The sequence below is a fragment of the Cupressus sempervirens genome, chromosome 1 (assembly GCF_028749045.1).
Source record: "Cupressus sempervirens isolate cs-2001-9-10 chromosome 1, ASM2874904v1, whole genome shotgun sequence".
NCBI classification, from domain to species: Eukaryota; Viridiplantae; Streptophyta; class Pinopsida; order Cupressales; family Cupressaceae; genus Cupressus; species Cupressus sempervirens.
In genome coordinates, this window is record NC_143118.1 from 28,215,468 (window position 1) to 28,230,285 (window position 14,818).

At 36.8% G+C, this 14,818-nt stretch overlaps 1 protein-coding gene across 3 annotated transcripts in view; it reads left to right on the forward strand.

The window, feature by feature from the left end:
• Positions 1 to 14,818, forward strand: part of LOC149576003 (CRS2-associated factor 2, mitochondrial-like) — a 35,775-nt gene that overhangs the window by 15,598 nt on the left and 5,359 nt on the right. For all 3 annotated transcript variants that reach the window (XR_016360754.1, XM_089816119.1, XM_089816120.1), the window contains exon 2: positions 11,747 to 11,874. Coding sequence is in view for 2 of the 3 variants with exons in the window: in XM_089816119.1 (XP_089672245.1) it covers positions 11,747 to 11,874 (128 nt within the window). In the remaining variant the exon portion in view is untranslated. The remainder of the gene's footprint in view (positions 1 to 11,746; positions 11,875 to 14,818) is intronic.

Sequence of the window (14,818 nt, forward strand, 5' to 3'; positions counted from 1 at the left end):
TTTCTTCTCCGTGACAGGTTTTCTGCATGCAGGTTTTCTTGGGCTTCGTGGATTTGTTATGCGCTTTTGCTTAAATCCTACATGGTATCAGAGCCAGATCTGCTGTAGCTTGTTCAGTGTTTCAAGAAAAAGGGAGAACAAGGGTTTGGCGGATCAGATCTGGTGTTTTTTCGGGTTTTATGAGAAAACAGGGGGGTCACTAATTTTTGGAGCAGTTTGAGGCCAAACAGACCTCACGGATGGATTCAAAAGGTGTCAAAACCCTCGTTTCCATATAAGATTTGTCCGATTTGGACAATGTTAATCTAGGAGGCAAAAAAAAATTGCCGTATGACCTTTGCATGCAATCCGAGGCAAAAAAATATTTTTAAAAATCGCAAAAAAATTTGAAAAAAAATGCGGTTTTTGGCTGCGGTGGTTAGGAAAACCATTGGCGGTCACTGAAACCGCTAGCAGCTGTGGTAAACCGTCGGCGGTTACCGCCAGTGGTTTCGCAAACCACCAGCGGCTCGGTGGCTGCCACAGCTCCACCTCCGCCGGCCGCCAGCAGCTCAGCCGCCCTTCTACGCTCTTCCACCGTGGCGGCGGCGCTCTGCCACCCTAACTGCCGCTCCCCTGGTGGTGTAGGGGTGGTGCTTTTTTTGTTTTTTTATTAAAAAAAATAAATTTTCTTGCATTTCAAAGGGCCTGGTGGTTTTTTCTCCGTAACTTGAGCATATGGATGTATTTTTTTGATCCGAAAAATGCGCCGAAAAGCTGCTTTTGAGACGAAGATATTTGTGCAGGCTTTTTTGAGTTTTGATGCAGTTTGGTCGCCTATTTTGGTAGTCAATGCCGGATGTTCTGTTTTGCACTCCGGGAGGCGTATCTTGAGCATTCGATGTCCGTTTTTGGACTTCTTTATATCGTTGGAAAGCTCTTTCTATGCTCTTTTCAGTGATGCTTGTTGTTGTTCCAAATTCTGCTCCAGGCACATTTTATTCAGCCTTCTGCGTTTTTGCATGCTGGTGGATATCCTGGTTGTTTCAGGTCCAGGGATCAATTTTGTTGCTTCAGATGCTTTGTTTTGGGCTATACCTTCTATTGTATCAGCCTTATGCTTTTTCTGATCATTGTTGATATTCATTGTAAGCAGCTTTATGCAAACACACTGAGATAAAGTGCCACTCTTGCGTTTCAGGATCCTTTTCATCATTGTGATTTGTTGTACTCGCACTATTTTATAAAGTGCCATGGGGGGGATAGTTGATTGCCATTTAAGCCCTCTTCCTTTGTCAACTGAGTGTCCCTTCCACGACATTAGCCCCATGATGTGTCGATGACACGTGCCTTTATAGGTGTCTGTACCTCACTTTCGATGTGTTTGGTTCCTGTGTTGTAGGAGATTTTTGGCCCATCTTTTCAGTTGCCTGTCACCTCACCCTGTCTGCATTAAGGGGGGGTTATATTGTTGTTTTATGCTTCCTTGGTTCGTTAGCTTCATGCTTCAGTGGTTCTCTTCATGATCTCTCTTTGTTCCTATCTTCTGGAATATTCTTTGCTATCTTTTTTTGGAGAGGGCTTTTTCCCACTGGGTTTTCTCCTTTGTCTCCGATTTACAGAGATTTCCTTATATTGGGTACCTGATCAGGCCGTGTTGCCAAGACCCACTTTTCTGCTTTCATAGCTGTGCTAGGTTAGCTTACCTCCTAAGCTTCGCTTAAGGGGGCGTGTTAGAGTAATTAAATAAATTGCCTATTACTCTAGTTTGCTTAAGCTATCTTGTAGGTGCATATAATTAATATTTTATTAATTATATTGTGCAACCTAGCTTTTTTAGGCTTTTAAGTTAACCTTCTTTGGGTTTCGATCTCCTTTTATAAGGATTGATCTCTTTGTATTTTTTATCAAGAATCTGTTGAATAATATTTTTCTTCTTTGTCTAAGTTTTTCAGATCAAACCCTTGCCTCTTCTTGTCTTTTTCTTCTCCGTGACAGGTTTTCTACATGCAGGTTTTCTTGGGCTTCGTGGATTTGTTATGCGCTTTTGCTCAAATCCTACAAGTTTGCACAAAAAACCTAACTATAACAACATCACTAATACAACTTTTGCAATGATCACAATAACTTAGAGGATAGTTGGACAATTTGGTGCATGACAGTTGTGTTGAACATACAAGAAGATTCAGGGGGGTGAGTTGGCCTTGCCTAGATCTTAAAACTTTTTCGTCACATACTTATTAATTATCTTTATTCAATTGAAACGTCAAAGAATTCTCCGACCCTATCCTAACTATTCCTGATAGCCATCCTTATTATCAGGAATAGGATGGTGTAACTTTCACAAGCAAAGTGTGATTATGATATGTAATTGTATGAAAGACACCTATGCTATGATAAAGGAAATAACTACTAACAAGATGGGATATTAGATTTGATGCATAAAAGTAAATGCTAGGGAATAATGGAAAGAATGAGCTTACCTTGAAGCTAGAAGAGGAAAAGTGAAATTCAAATCTAAATTTGACTATCGCAGAGCCATTGAAATTAGAAATGGTTCTAGATATGGAACACTGACACCTTTAACATCTAGCTGTGAAAATTGTAGATACCTAGGACTATGCTGACCAAAGTCAGCCTTGTCTTGGAGACTTTCAATTTGGTGAGATCTTTGAAGGATCAACCTTTGGTTCTTTAACTCTGCAAATATGGATTTGAAAGTGTGTTACCTATTCATGCACACAAAAAAGAAGGGGAAAATTGTTGTGGGAAGGGACTTGCCTTGGTCAAACCCCTGCATAGGAATTAACCTTAAACTGAAATAGAATTGCATGCAAACAAGATAATTATACATATTCATCATGCATGAGAAACCCTCATAGATGGATGTTAGGATCCGATAAATCCATGAAGATGCTTGTATGCTTGCTTGAAATGTGTTGGAGAATCAAGGATGTCTTCACAAATGCATGGACCTGCACTTGCCAAATCCTAGATCTCTAATTAATGTATGCTTGATCACTTAAATGGAGAAGGAGAGAGAAAAAGAAGAATGGATGTGGAGCTTCTTGCTTGCTTGAGAATTTCTCTACTTGGCCATCGTGGAAGAGATAAAACTTGCATAACTGAGAGAATATTGCCTTTGCTTGAATGGATCTTGAAGAAGAAGAGGGAGATCTTGAATTGGATGCTTGCCTTCAAATCTTGAATTTAAAATCTCAATTAGCTTGATTGCACTTGCTCTTGAAATCACCAATAATTGCTTGCATATGATTGCTTGATTGTAATTGTGGATACTTGTGGATGTCAAAATGAGAGGCTTTGATGTCCTTTTATGCTCATTTCGATTTTCAATATTGTTGGACCGACCACAAACAAATTTGAAAATAAAAAACCTCTACATTAGGCCCGAAGCCCACTTAAAATCAATACTCAAGAACAAGGTCAACTTGGGTCGACCTTGTTTAGGACAAAGCTTACTTAGGTCAACCTAGTCCTAGCATGGACTTGGGAAGTGAGAAAAGTTTCAGGGAAAGAAAATGAAAGATGCAAGAAATCAAGCATTAAGACATTTGGATCTTGAAAACACTATATGAGGTCTAATAGTCCCAAAGTGAACATTTAAACGAGTGCTAACTTTTTAGGATGATACATTTATCCAACACTTTAGTGGGAGTATGAGACAAGCTCATGCTCATGTTAAAGTAGATCAAAAGTATAAGATGATCTCATCAAGGTCAAGGAGACACAGAGACATCAAGTCCTCGTAAAATCTAAAACTCTAATGTGTGTGTGTGTGTGTGTGTGTGTGTGTGAGAGAGAGAGAGAGAGAGAGAGAGAGAGAGAGAGAGAGAGATCACCTAGCCCAGTAAGATTATGTGTATTACTGTGAATCACACAAAGAAAGCACCATAAAAGATGACATTGAAAGTTCTGGCATTTGTGTAATGCTAGTTCAATTCATCAAGGATCTTTCCTTAAGGAAAGTTTATCCAATAAGAGATCTGACAGAGGAATGACCTGTCCTAAGGGAAGGTACACTTCCTTAGGGTCGACAAAGAAAGAGAGGATCTATCCTTAAGGAAAGTGTATCCATAAGAACAATTTGTTCTAATAGAAGGTGAGCTTTCGTAGGGTTTGGAAAGAAAAGGAGGATTCATGCTTAAGGAAAGTGTATCCGTTGAGGGATCCAAAAAACAATTAGTCAAAGGACTAAATGTAAAGTAGCATTAAAACAATGCGTGTGTGCCCGACATGAAAGCTATTGCAAATACCTTAATAGGAGCGATTGCTTTAACAGAGTGTGCATGCATCCACAATAAATGCCCCCTAGAAAGAATGAATCAGTGGAAATGACAAGACAAAAGAGAGCACGAAAGGGATTTACCAACTCTGGGGTGATCATATGATAATTTGTAAAATATTATGTCAAAATGAAATGTCATCATCCCCCAAGGGTTATTGATGTACAAGCACAATGGAAGAAAAGCACGTAAGAGTTATGAAGAAGAGCCTTTTTGGACGTGCATCACGGAGACCAAAAGAATAGGTAGATACTAATTTGCATCAGCCTAAGTGGATAACATAGGTACATGCACAACGTAACATGTAACACTATATAGAAGAGGAGAGATACAGATAGAAGAATGTTTACAACATTTGTGATTCCTTTATCCTCTTGCGCCAATGGAGCAACAAGGTTCTTTTAAAGAAATATAAACCAAACAAATAACATGTTGCACATCACAAGGGAAGCATATTAAGACAAACAAACACATAGAATCCACCACACAAGAGGACCCAATCAAGTGTATCAGCTGCCCTCCATCTCGGTCCATAGTGTTTAGAAAAGGTGGGCAACTGACAAGAGGAGCAATGTCAAGCACAACAAATGGAACTATAGCCACTTCCAAACAAGGACCATGCTGTGAAAATAGGTTACTATGTTCATTAATAGGAGTGATAAGTAACTATTGTAAAAGCATAGCTGGCAAATCGTGATCAATATCAATAGTCTCATACATGTCATTAGAATCACTAGCATGAATATCATATTTCAAAGTAATTGGAAAATATTTGCTTGTCATTAACAGTGATCAAGAGATCAATTTATTCAAGAGACCAAACAACGTTTCCTTAAGAAACAATCGCAAATAATAGAAACATTCTATTCTAGAAACAAAAAACTAAATATTAGAAACATTCTCATATTTACAGATGATTACAATAGATAACCATTAGATAATAAACAGAGATGATAGAAACTATCTATTATCATAATACTCTCCCTTAATACCCTCCCTTAATGGTTAATCTATCCAAAGCACGAAGCTGTCAAAAAGCATAAAAGGTAGATTTTGTCTGCTCAAGAGGCTCCACACTGTTCGCTATGGGCTGCAAACCAGATTGCTTAGATAGGGAAGCTAAATGCTTCCGACATTCAACCTTCATGTGCCCAAACTTGTGGCAATAGTTGCATTGAATTTTTTTCTTCCTGGAGCCTTTTGAAGCTAGAGCAGAGGACCTCTGCTGAGAACCAGAACCACCTTATTGTTGTCGTGATATTTGAAGATGGTTAGCATCCGTTGTTTCTATGTGCCATAATTGCAACTATTGAACTTTTGATTTCCCTTGAGCAAAATATTAGTCAAAGATGCTATAGCACATTTTTCCTAAGTTACCAGTTCAGGATCAATTCCAAGTTCGAAGTTCGAGAACTGGTTCGCAAGTTCATCAAAATTTTGGAAAGGGGTTTGGGTTGATTAGTACAAAACACATAAAAATTATAAAAAAATAGATGTATATATACATATTTATGATGTATGAGTTAAATTAATAATGTAGGATAGTAGCATAAACACATTTAAATAACAAAAACACTATAAACTTGTAATCATAGTGATCTTACCATCATATAGTCATAGTGCTCATACCATCATATAGTTCAACATCGAAGATTCAAAACATTAAAAATAAATTGTAGCATCAAGTTCAAGTATCATTGTTTCACATTCATTGTTCAACCAATGGAATAAAAATCTATTAATATTCTAAGTTCTTCAATCTTTATCTTTTCTTCATAGTCATCTTCTTCTCCTTCATTTTCTTTTTTTCTGGCATTAGTTGACTCAACAATAGAGCTAAGGCCAATGGGATCAGCAGCAGCAACAATGTTGTTGGCATCAAATTCTTCAAAAAATGACAATGAGAGGCCATCAAAAGCATTTCATAACAACCTTTTAGGGTTGTGGATGCCAACAACTTAATAAATTTTGCAAAAAAAACACTTAATTTGCCGTCCATAGGGCCCAAAAAGCATGTGTTTCGAACTTGGTTCAATTTTTTTGGCTGGGTTCACTCCCGTTCAAACTTTGTTTGAACCAGATCGAACCAGCAGGCAGAAAATGGAACCCTAGTCGAACCAAGTTCAAACTAGACCCAAACTTCGAACTTCTACTGGTCTGGGGGGATGCGGGAGGTACCCGTGCATCTTAGCATTTTCTAGTGAAAAGCGTGAAAATGTGTGAAGGCACGTATTTCAAGGCAAAAAATGGAAGACACATAAAATTTGAAGGATGCCCCAAAAGTGAGCTCAAAAAAATCCAAAAAGATTTTTTTGTCGATTTCTGGATCAACTGGCTCAAAAATCAAGACATAAAAATTGAGGTACCCAGAAAAAACAAACGACAACCCAATTGAGATCTAAAAAAACCCGCCAAGAATCTATAATTTTTTTTTGATCTGATACAAAAAATTAGGGTTCTAAACAAAAATGGCCTTGCTGCAAAAAAACCAAAAAAAATGGTAGAAATGTGCAGAAAAAACAGATGGATCTGGACAGAAATGGGTTGTAGAACCAAACCACAAGTTAGCGGATTCTGATCTCTCAGAAAGGAAACCCTGGTCGAATTATAGAGAGAGTTGGAAGCAAATATGCATGTAAATAATTTCGAAAATAAAAGGTGCATAATTTCAACCAAGAAATAATAATTATTTTCAAAATTTTTTAGAGTATTGGCTCTGATACCATATTACAAAGTAATTGGAAAATATTTGCCTGTTATTAACAATGATCAAGAGATCAATTTATACAAGAGACTGAACGATGTTTCCTTAAGAAACAATCGTAAAGAATAGAAACATTTTATTCTAGAAACATAAAACTAAATGCTAGAAACATTCTAATAGTTACAAAAGATTACAATAGATAACCATTAGATACTAAACAAAGATAATAGAACCTATCTATTATTGTAATATATCATTGTCAGTATCAAGAACATTATTATCAAGAACATTATCATCAAGAGTATCTTCTTCATCTAGATTAATTGTAATAGAATCTAAGATACGAATAGCATTATCATGTTTGTTCTAGCATGGGTTGGTGAAAGGGAAGTGAAGCATGAGGAGGTGTATGAGGTGAGGAAATGTTGTGAGAAGCATGATGCAAGGCTCTAGCTCGACGATCATGACCATGACATTATGTTTGATTTTGCTAGAGATTTGGTTTCCGAAAGGAATCACAGGATCAATCAACATTGACTCCTTATCTTCTTTAGGAGAATGAACAAACGGGACCACATTTGGTTGAGAGATGATCAGAAGAAGGAAAGTATTGAGGGATATCCCTACAAGGTATCCCCACGAACAATCGTCAGGATATATCTAAAGCGTACTTTGATTTCTATAAGGATCTGTTCACTTCTAAGCAGCAAGAAGAAAATGCAGGGAAGATGCAACAGTGCTGTAGAATGATTCCGAAAAACGTGTCTAGGGATATGATTGGGACGCCCTATTTATGGACATTACATTATCAGAAATTGAAGATACTATTTGGTCTCTGGCAAATGCAAAATTCCTAGGGCTGGATGGATTAACAACTAAATTCTGTAAAGCTAATATTGAGTAACAACCCTTTGGCTCTTACTCAGTCCTTTTTTAGAAAGATTTGGGATACATTGGACATTGCTACTTTTGGTGATCTTCTTATTACTAATTGATTGGGTTCATGGGATGAACTATGTGATATCTTCAGCATTCCTTCTACTCACAAAAACAACATATTCTTTGATTTGCAAGGCAGTGGGGGCTTTCTTCCCTGGCAAGGTTGTGTCAGATATTCAGGCCTGGGAACAGATGAAATGGGTCAATGGCAATTCCTTTTTTGGCATCAATTCAAAGCAGATATACTTATGTTCTAAGATGATTCTAGGATCATACAGTGGCGTAATGAGGCTTGAGGTTTCATTGAACTGTCTCTAGATGGTCCTTTGTGTTTAATAGGTTTTGGAATAGTGGTGAACCTAAGAAATGTCATCTTGTGTGGTAAGTCTCACTTAAGAGGGTTGCTGTGGGTGATGCGTTGTCATCTATTGGTCTTGCCCCTTTTGTCTGCTCTGTTTGTTCATCCATGGAATCCCTCTCTCACCTGTTCTTTGAGTGTCCTTTTGCTATTCATGTCTGGTCCATATTTCTTGGGTCCCTCCTTAGTTGGAGCACTTGTCTTGGCCTCTCGTGGTTTGAAATACTTGCTAGTTTCATTGATTTCTTTGATGACAAGCTTAATTCTTTTTGGTCTGTTCTGTTTTGTGAAATTATTTGGTTGTTATGGAGTAAGAGGAACGAGGATATATGTTAAGGTATAAGGAGCCTTACTGAGTTTAATCATAAACTCAGAGTCTTATATAATGCTACATGTGTCTGCTGTGTTGGATATACCAAAGAGCCATTTTATGATCCTAATTTAGTAATTTGTGAAGGAATGCTGCTCATATACTAATCAGGCATAAAATCAACACACTTCGTTGATACATATAAGGACATGTTGGACCAGGAGGAGCTCAAGGCCATAGAACTGTTAATAAAGGAGAATAACATCACGAAGGAACAGGTTGATGAAATCAATAAGATGCCTAAACTTACTGATGCTCCTAGGTGGGATGCATCCTCCAGTGTTACTCCTGACATAGATCCCCCTCTGGGAAGATTTAAATCAGACAAAGCTGAAATCCGCAATAACATTATTGGTGCATGGGATGCAAGTTGATGCAGTATCTGAAGTTATTCTTTTTTGATCTGCAGAACTCTCGATCTGTATAATTTTGTATAGTTTATGTAACTGGTCGTGAGTAGATGATTATGGCTAGCTGGTTAGCCTGGTGATAGCTACAGTTATGCTTTTTTGATTAAAGTTATGGTTAGATTTTTGATGGTCGGCTCATATGCAGTATTGTAAAACTCTTTTGTTTACTATCTTTAATACAAAAAATGATCCATATTATTAGTTCCTGCCTGGAACTATAGCTGAGGGAGCATCCTTAAACAATGATTTATCTCTGTTCAAACAACTAATCAAAGTCAATTATTGTTAATAGTTGCTCTTTCTTTGTTAGTTTTTGTTAAGCTGCACGTATTTTAGGCGAAAATCAATTGAGCGCTTTATTGGCACTCTGTGATTGGGCTTAGATTTAAATCTTCAGATTGACAGAGGTTGTGCAGATATTTCAAGGCAAGAGAACATGCCAATATTGAAGTAAGCATGCTGCATATTGTCAGGCTTGTGTGAGCATTATAAGGTAATGAAGGTGCAAAAGTTTATAAAAGTTTTGGCAGATGGCTATTAGAATTTTAATTGTGTTGGCTAGAGGATGGACTTGCTACACCAGGTAAATGTTTCACAATATATTTGAACACCCACTAATAACATCTTGTGAACCACTAATAATATCTTGTGAATTCTGATAATACGGCCTAAATGCATTAATGACATCTGTCCTCACAACCTTACCTGCAAATGCCCACAGATAAAATATTCCCTTTTCAAAAGATATTTAAGTTCTGTGAGTATAATTGCAAGAATGATGAAATGTAATGCATTGAAATTTGAATTTGGTGATACACATTTGCCAACTAGGGGGGAGAAATGTTATGGGGAAAAATGGGCTTAGAGTGTGTAATATGTGTTCTGCAGTTGCTTTTCGCATGCAAGTCATTCTCTTTAGTTGTTCATTGGATATAAAGTCTGGTCTTGTTAACTCAAGCCTTCTATATAGTTAGGCTTCTTTTAAGGTTTATGTTGCTGGGTAGTGATATAAGTTTTCATAGTGTTGTCCTTGTAACCTTCAATTCTGGAGCTTTAAATTTATGTAAGTAGTCGTTACTTCTTTCTTGCAAATTTATCCTATTGGGAACTGAAATTCAACACTACTTATTTTCTAATTATATCTTACCTTCTAGAAGACAACTGGAAATTTATTGTTCAATCAATTTTCTTCATCGATGATACAAATTTGCTTATGGTTAGTCAAACATGTATTATGTGGAATATGTGGCGACTGTGAGGAAGTGACTGTAGTGCAGGGAAACATTTAACATGCATGTATTTTTTCCATGGTCAAAATCTTTGACTAATGCAAAGGCTGCAAGTGTATTACTATAAGAATTACACGGTTTTGATGCATCTGACGTAGTTGGGAATACCCTAACTGTTACAGAATTGTAATGGGCTGTACAATTAGCTGCAATAAGCACCACGTATGACCTACAACAGATCGCTCTGCATGCCATTGTTTGAATCTCTGTATAGGACACAATACAGCAAAACAGAATACAAAAATAATCCAGTTTATTCATTCAAATGGTCTTGTATCATCTTTACCATTTTCCCAGACATTCTTACCATTTTATCTATATTGTTAGGTATTTATGCTTCTTTTGTAACTGGGGGGGTTTCAAATTCTAATTATTATGTTAACCCTTACCCAGGATTCAAGGACAGGTGTTCTTATCAGGGAAAAGAGGTTGGAAGAGCTTTCCAAATGTTGCAGACCCTAACACCAAACAAGTGAGTTCCTACCGTCCTTTACCAAAAAGACAATGTTTTCCAGTCCGTGATTTCATTATAAACTGAATTGAATTAACAAAACCTGCAAAAACACTACACGAGAACAAGAGATGTTTTATCGTTCTTGTGAGGCTGCAACATATGAGGACAAGTAGCTGAATTTGCATCAGGGTAGCTCCAGAAGGATTCGAAGAAAGAAAACGGTCACTCTGAAAGATTTGAATTATGCTCATCACCAGGACTATTGTGTATGATATCTTGGGTAACAGATTTTTGCAGCCCTTGAGAAATAGCATGTTTTTTCCGAAAATCACAACTGCCCTGCCAACACCTGGCAGGAGCTATGCTGCAGTGCAGCACTTGTTGAATATAGAATATCTTTATTCTTCATATAAATTTTCAATTAGCTCATAGGTAAAAGGTCTTGGGTAGATTTGTTGTTTATGAAAAAAAATTAATGGTTACTACCATGTGAACTTGATAGATATCATGTTCAAGTTTAGCCCATCCAAAGGGAAGAAAAGTAGAATACTTGAGTGGCTGGTGATATAAGGGTGCTGGATATTGTGAATAGTAATTATTGGATAATCATAACAATTGAGTGCTTTAACAGCCAGCTAAAATTTAAAGAGACTCTGGCTTTTATCTAATGATTAATTTTTTTTTTTAAACTTCAATTTTATTTAAATATCCATAGTATATGTAATTTAAGTGCTTTCTCACTGTTTGTTTATTTATTATCCTACCAGGCAATGTTTTCTTGTAACAAGTTAAGGAATGATATATGACTTTGACATCTGTAAATTTAGCTAGGTGCAGCTTATCTTAGATTCTCTTTAACAGCATTATCTATGACAATAATAAATTTCACTCAAGCAGTTGAAAGGTTTTTTTTCTAAATTTGGTCCATTTATTGTTTAGGCCGTGGGGGTGTGACTCACAATATGCTAGTTGATATACACAACCACTGGAAACGTGCAGAGGCTGTGAGAATAAAATGCCTTGGTGTGCCAACAATTGATATGGATAATGTCTGTTTTCACCTTGAGGTAGTGTATATTTTATTGCAATTACTTGTCAACATTTTAAGATGAGATAAACTCAGAATTATTCTTTATAGAGAGTTGATATTGAAATATGTGCTTGAGTGTTGTTATTAAATGATTGCTTTATAAATTGTGTCAACTATGGTGAAACTTTTCCCGTGTTATATATATATATGTTATGCTGATGATGATGATGATTCTTTAGCTGCTTTTTGACCACTGTTGCAAATCCTCCCACCATATATATAGTAAATGTGCCTTCATTTGAGTGTCAGTTACAAGTAGTCTTATCATGTAATGGCAACACATTATCCATGGTTGCTTCAATTTTCTCTCTCAAGTGAAAATAATTTCGTCAACTTTAAATTTTCATAAGCGACATGTTTCAGCAATGCTTTGCAATTCTTATCGCTCCCTTAACCTTTCTCAATAAATTGAATGATCTCTTTATAAAGGAAGGGTTGACATATGCAACTGTATCAAATTTTTTCCTAGACCATACACCCTTCTTATTAAAGAAAGTAGAAGAGTCCATTAAATAAGTGGAAGTCATCTTTATGAAAATGCTAAAAGAGCAACTCCTAAAAGATTGCGTTACAACAATAAAGAAACTTGAAACATAGAAATTGTTTAAATTAATCTTAGCAGGCATTCTGAGTTTATGTTTTCTGCCGACAAAACTTTCTTAGGAACTCGGTCTCTCTCTGACCAGATTTTCTTTAAATAATCAGAAAATTTCCCCTCTGCCTCCTTTGACTCAAATTACATCTCCGTTTCCCCACTTTCACTACCTTTACCCCATTTACCACCTCTGCTATCATCCCAACTGCCACCACATTTACCTCCTCCCTAATTGCCATCACTTCTACCACCCCCCAGCTCAGCTTCCGTCCCACCATCCATACAACTCTGACTACCTCTAGCTCCACAATCACCATCCATACCTACACTACTTCCAACACCCATCACCCCTTCATCCAATACCTCCCCCCTAAACACCATCCCTATTTTCACTGCCTTTCCCTCCACCCTAATTCTAAAATAGGATAAGAGAGACCAAAGCCCAAAGGCCTTTACAACGAGACCTAATGCTTAGACTCCCTAAAACATGATCACCATAACACAAATGATAAAGTGGAGCATAAAGAACTACAGCCAAAAGGAGAACAACCCCTTTGAAGAAAATACCAACAACTCCTGCAAACATTGCAGCTACCCCTACAAGATCTTCAACAAGAAAACTTGAAGACCTTTTAAAGAACATACAATGGAACTATGGGTAGCCAACCCCCAAAAGAATCCAATCACGAACCCACAAAACTCAGGCAAGGCGTCAAAACTTTAAGATTTTAGGGCAGAGAAGAGGTATAGTGCAACTGTGGTGAATAATTACTTGCACATTATGTTTTGGTGTGTTCATTATTCACCACCCAACAAATATAATATATATATATATATATATATATATATGAGATGAAGAGGTGCGTCTTCCAAAAGACATGACACTTCAAATGGGCCAATTAAGCTTTCCCATGTAATTGAATTATCATATAATAAAATAATATATTTCATATTATTATTATTATATTGCTATAAAATATGTAGCCACTCTTGGCTTACTTTTGCATATTTAATTATTTATTGTTGATCTTTGCCGTAAAGGCCACAAACATTAACACTCCCTCTTGGACTTAGAAGAAGATCAACCAATAAATCTCAAGTCTATAAAAGACCTCAACTTCTCTATCTTCACAATTGGTAGAGGTACCAAAAACATAACTTCAATAGATCTCAAATCTATTATATATCCGATACATCATCTCATGATGTAAAACTCATACAGATCTCAAAAGATCTCAAAGTCATCGTCATATGCTCCTAAGTATTAGTCTCTTGAGTCTAATTGACTCAACCGATATCAAATCCATGATATCAAAAGCATTGGCCAAATATCAAGTCCATGATATTCACTAAATGCTCTGAGTAATGGCTTCCCGACATCAAGTCCATGATGTCACCGCGTACTCAACTTGTGGATCCAAGATCCACGAGTCACAAGGACTCAGTTGACATCAAATCCATGATGTCACCCGTACTGGTATTCGGACATTAAATCCACCAAGTACTAAATCCGACATCAAATCCATAATGTCACCCGCACTGGTATCTAGACATTAAGTCCACCAAGTACTAAATCCGACGTCAAATCCATGATGTCACCTGCACTAGTATCTGAATATCAAATACATGATATTCACCAAGTGCTTTGAGTACCAGTATCCGGACGTTAAGTCCACCAAGTACTCAATCCTTGAGTTGAGAAGACTCAAACCGTGGATTGCCACTATCCACAAATCATGAAAAATATAATCACATAGATGAATTTGCCATATATGCATACAAAAAATATAGTCTATGCTATATTCACATATCAAAGAAATGATCATGCAAGATATCCAAATATCTCAATTATAGACTCAATTATATAAAAGAGGTTAGTCTTTGCTATAACATGGCTAGTGATCATAACAAATGCAACCAATAATGTAGCCTAGGCTAAATATATAGCCCATAAAATATAAAACAAATGCTTATACATATGAATCCCCAAAGGAGTTTATAATGCAAAACTAGGTGAAAGTAGGCCCATATATAAACTCCCTCTTAAGTTCGAGCATCTCTAAGGTGGATTTAATCCACGTATGCAAGTTCTCAAATTATCCATGACTTTTAATTCAAACCAAATTGAAGTAACTGGGGTCCATGACACTTAATGTGATGCACTCCCTTAGTGAAGAGTTTACAAGTTTCCTATCTGCTCCCTCTGAAGTTTAGGTTTAACTACTTTTGGTAGGACTCCCTCTCAATGTGTACACTGTGAGGTCCCCTCCTGTTATCTAGCCAAAGTTTACGGATAACTTCTCAAGGGGTTATGAGTCATTATCAA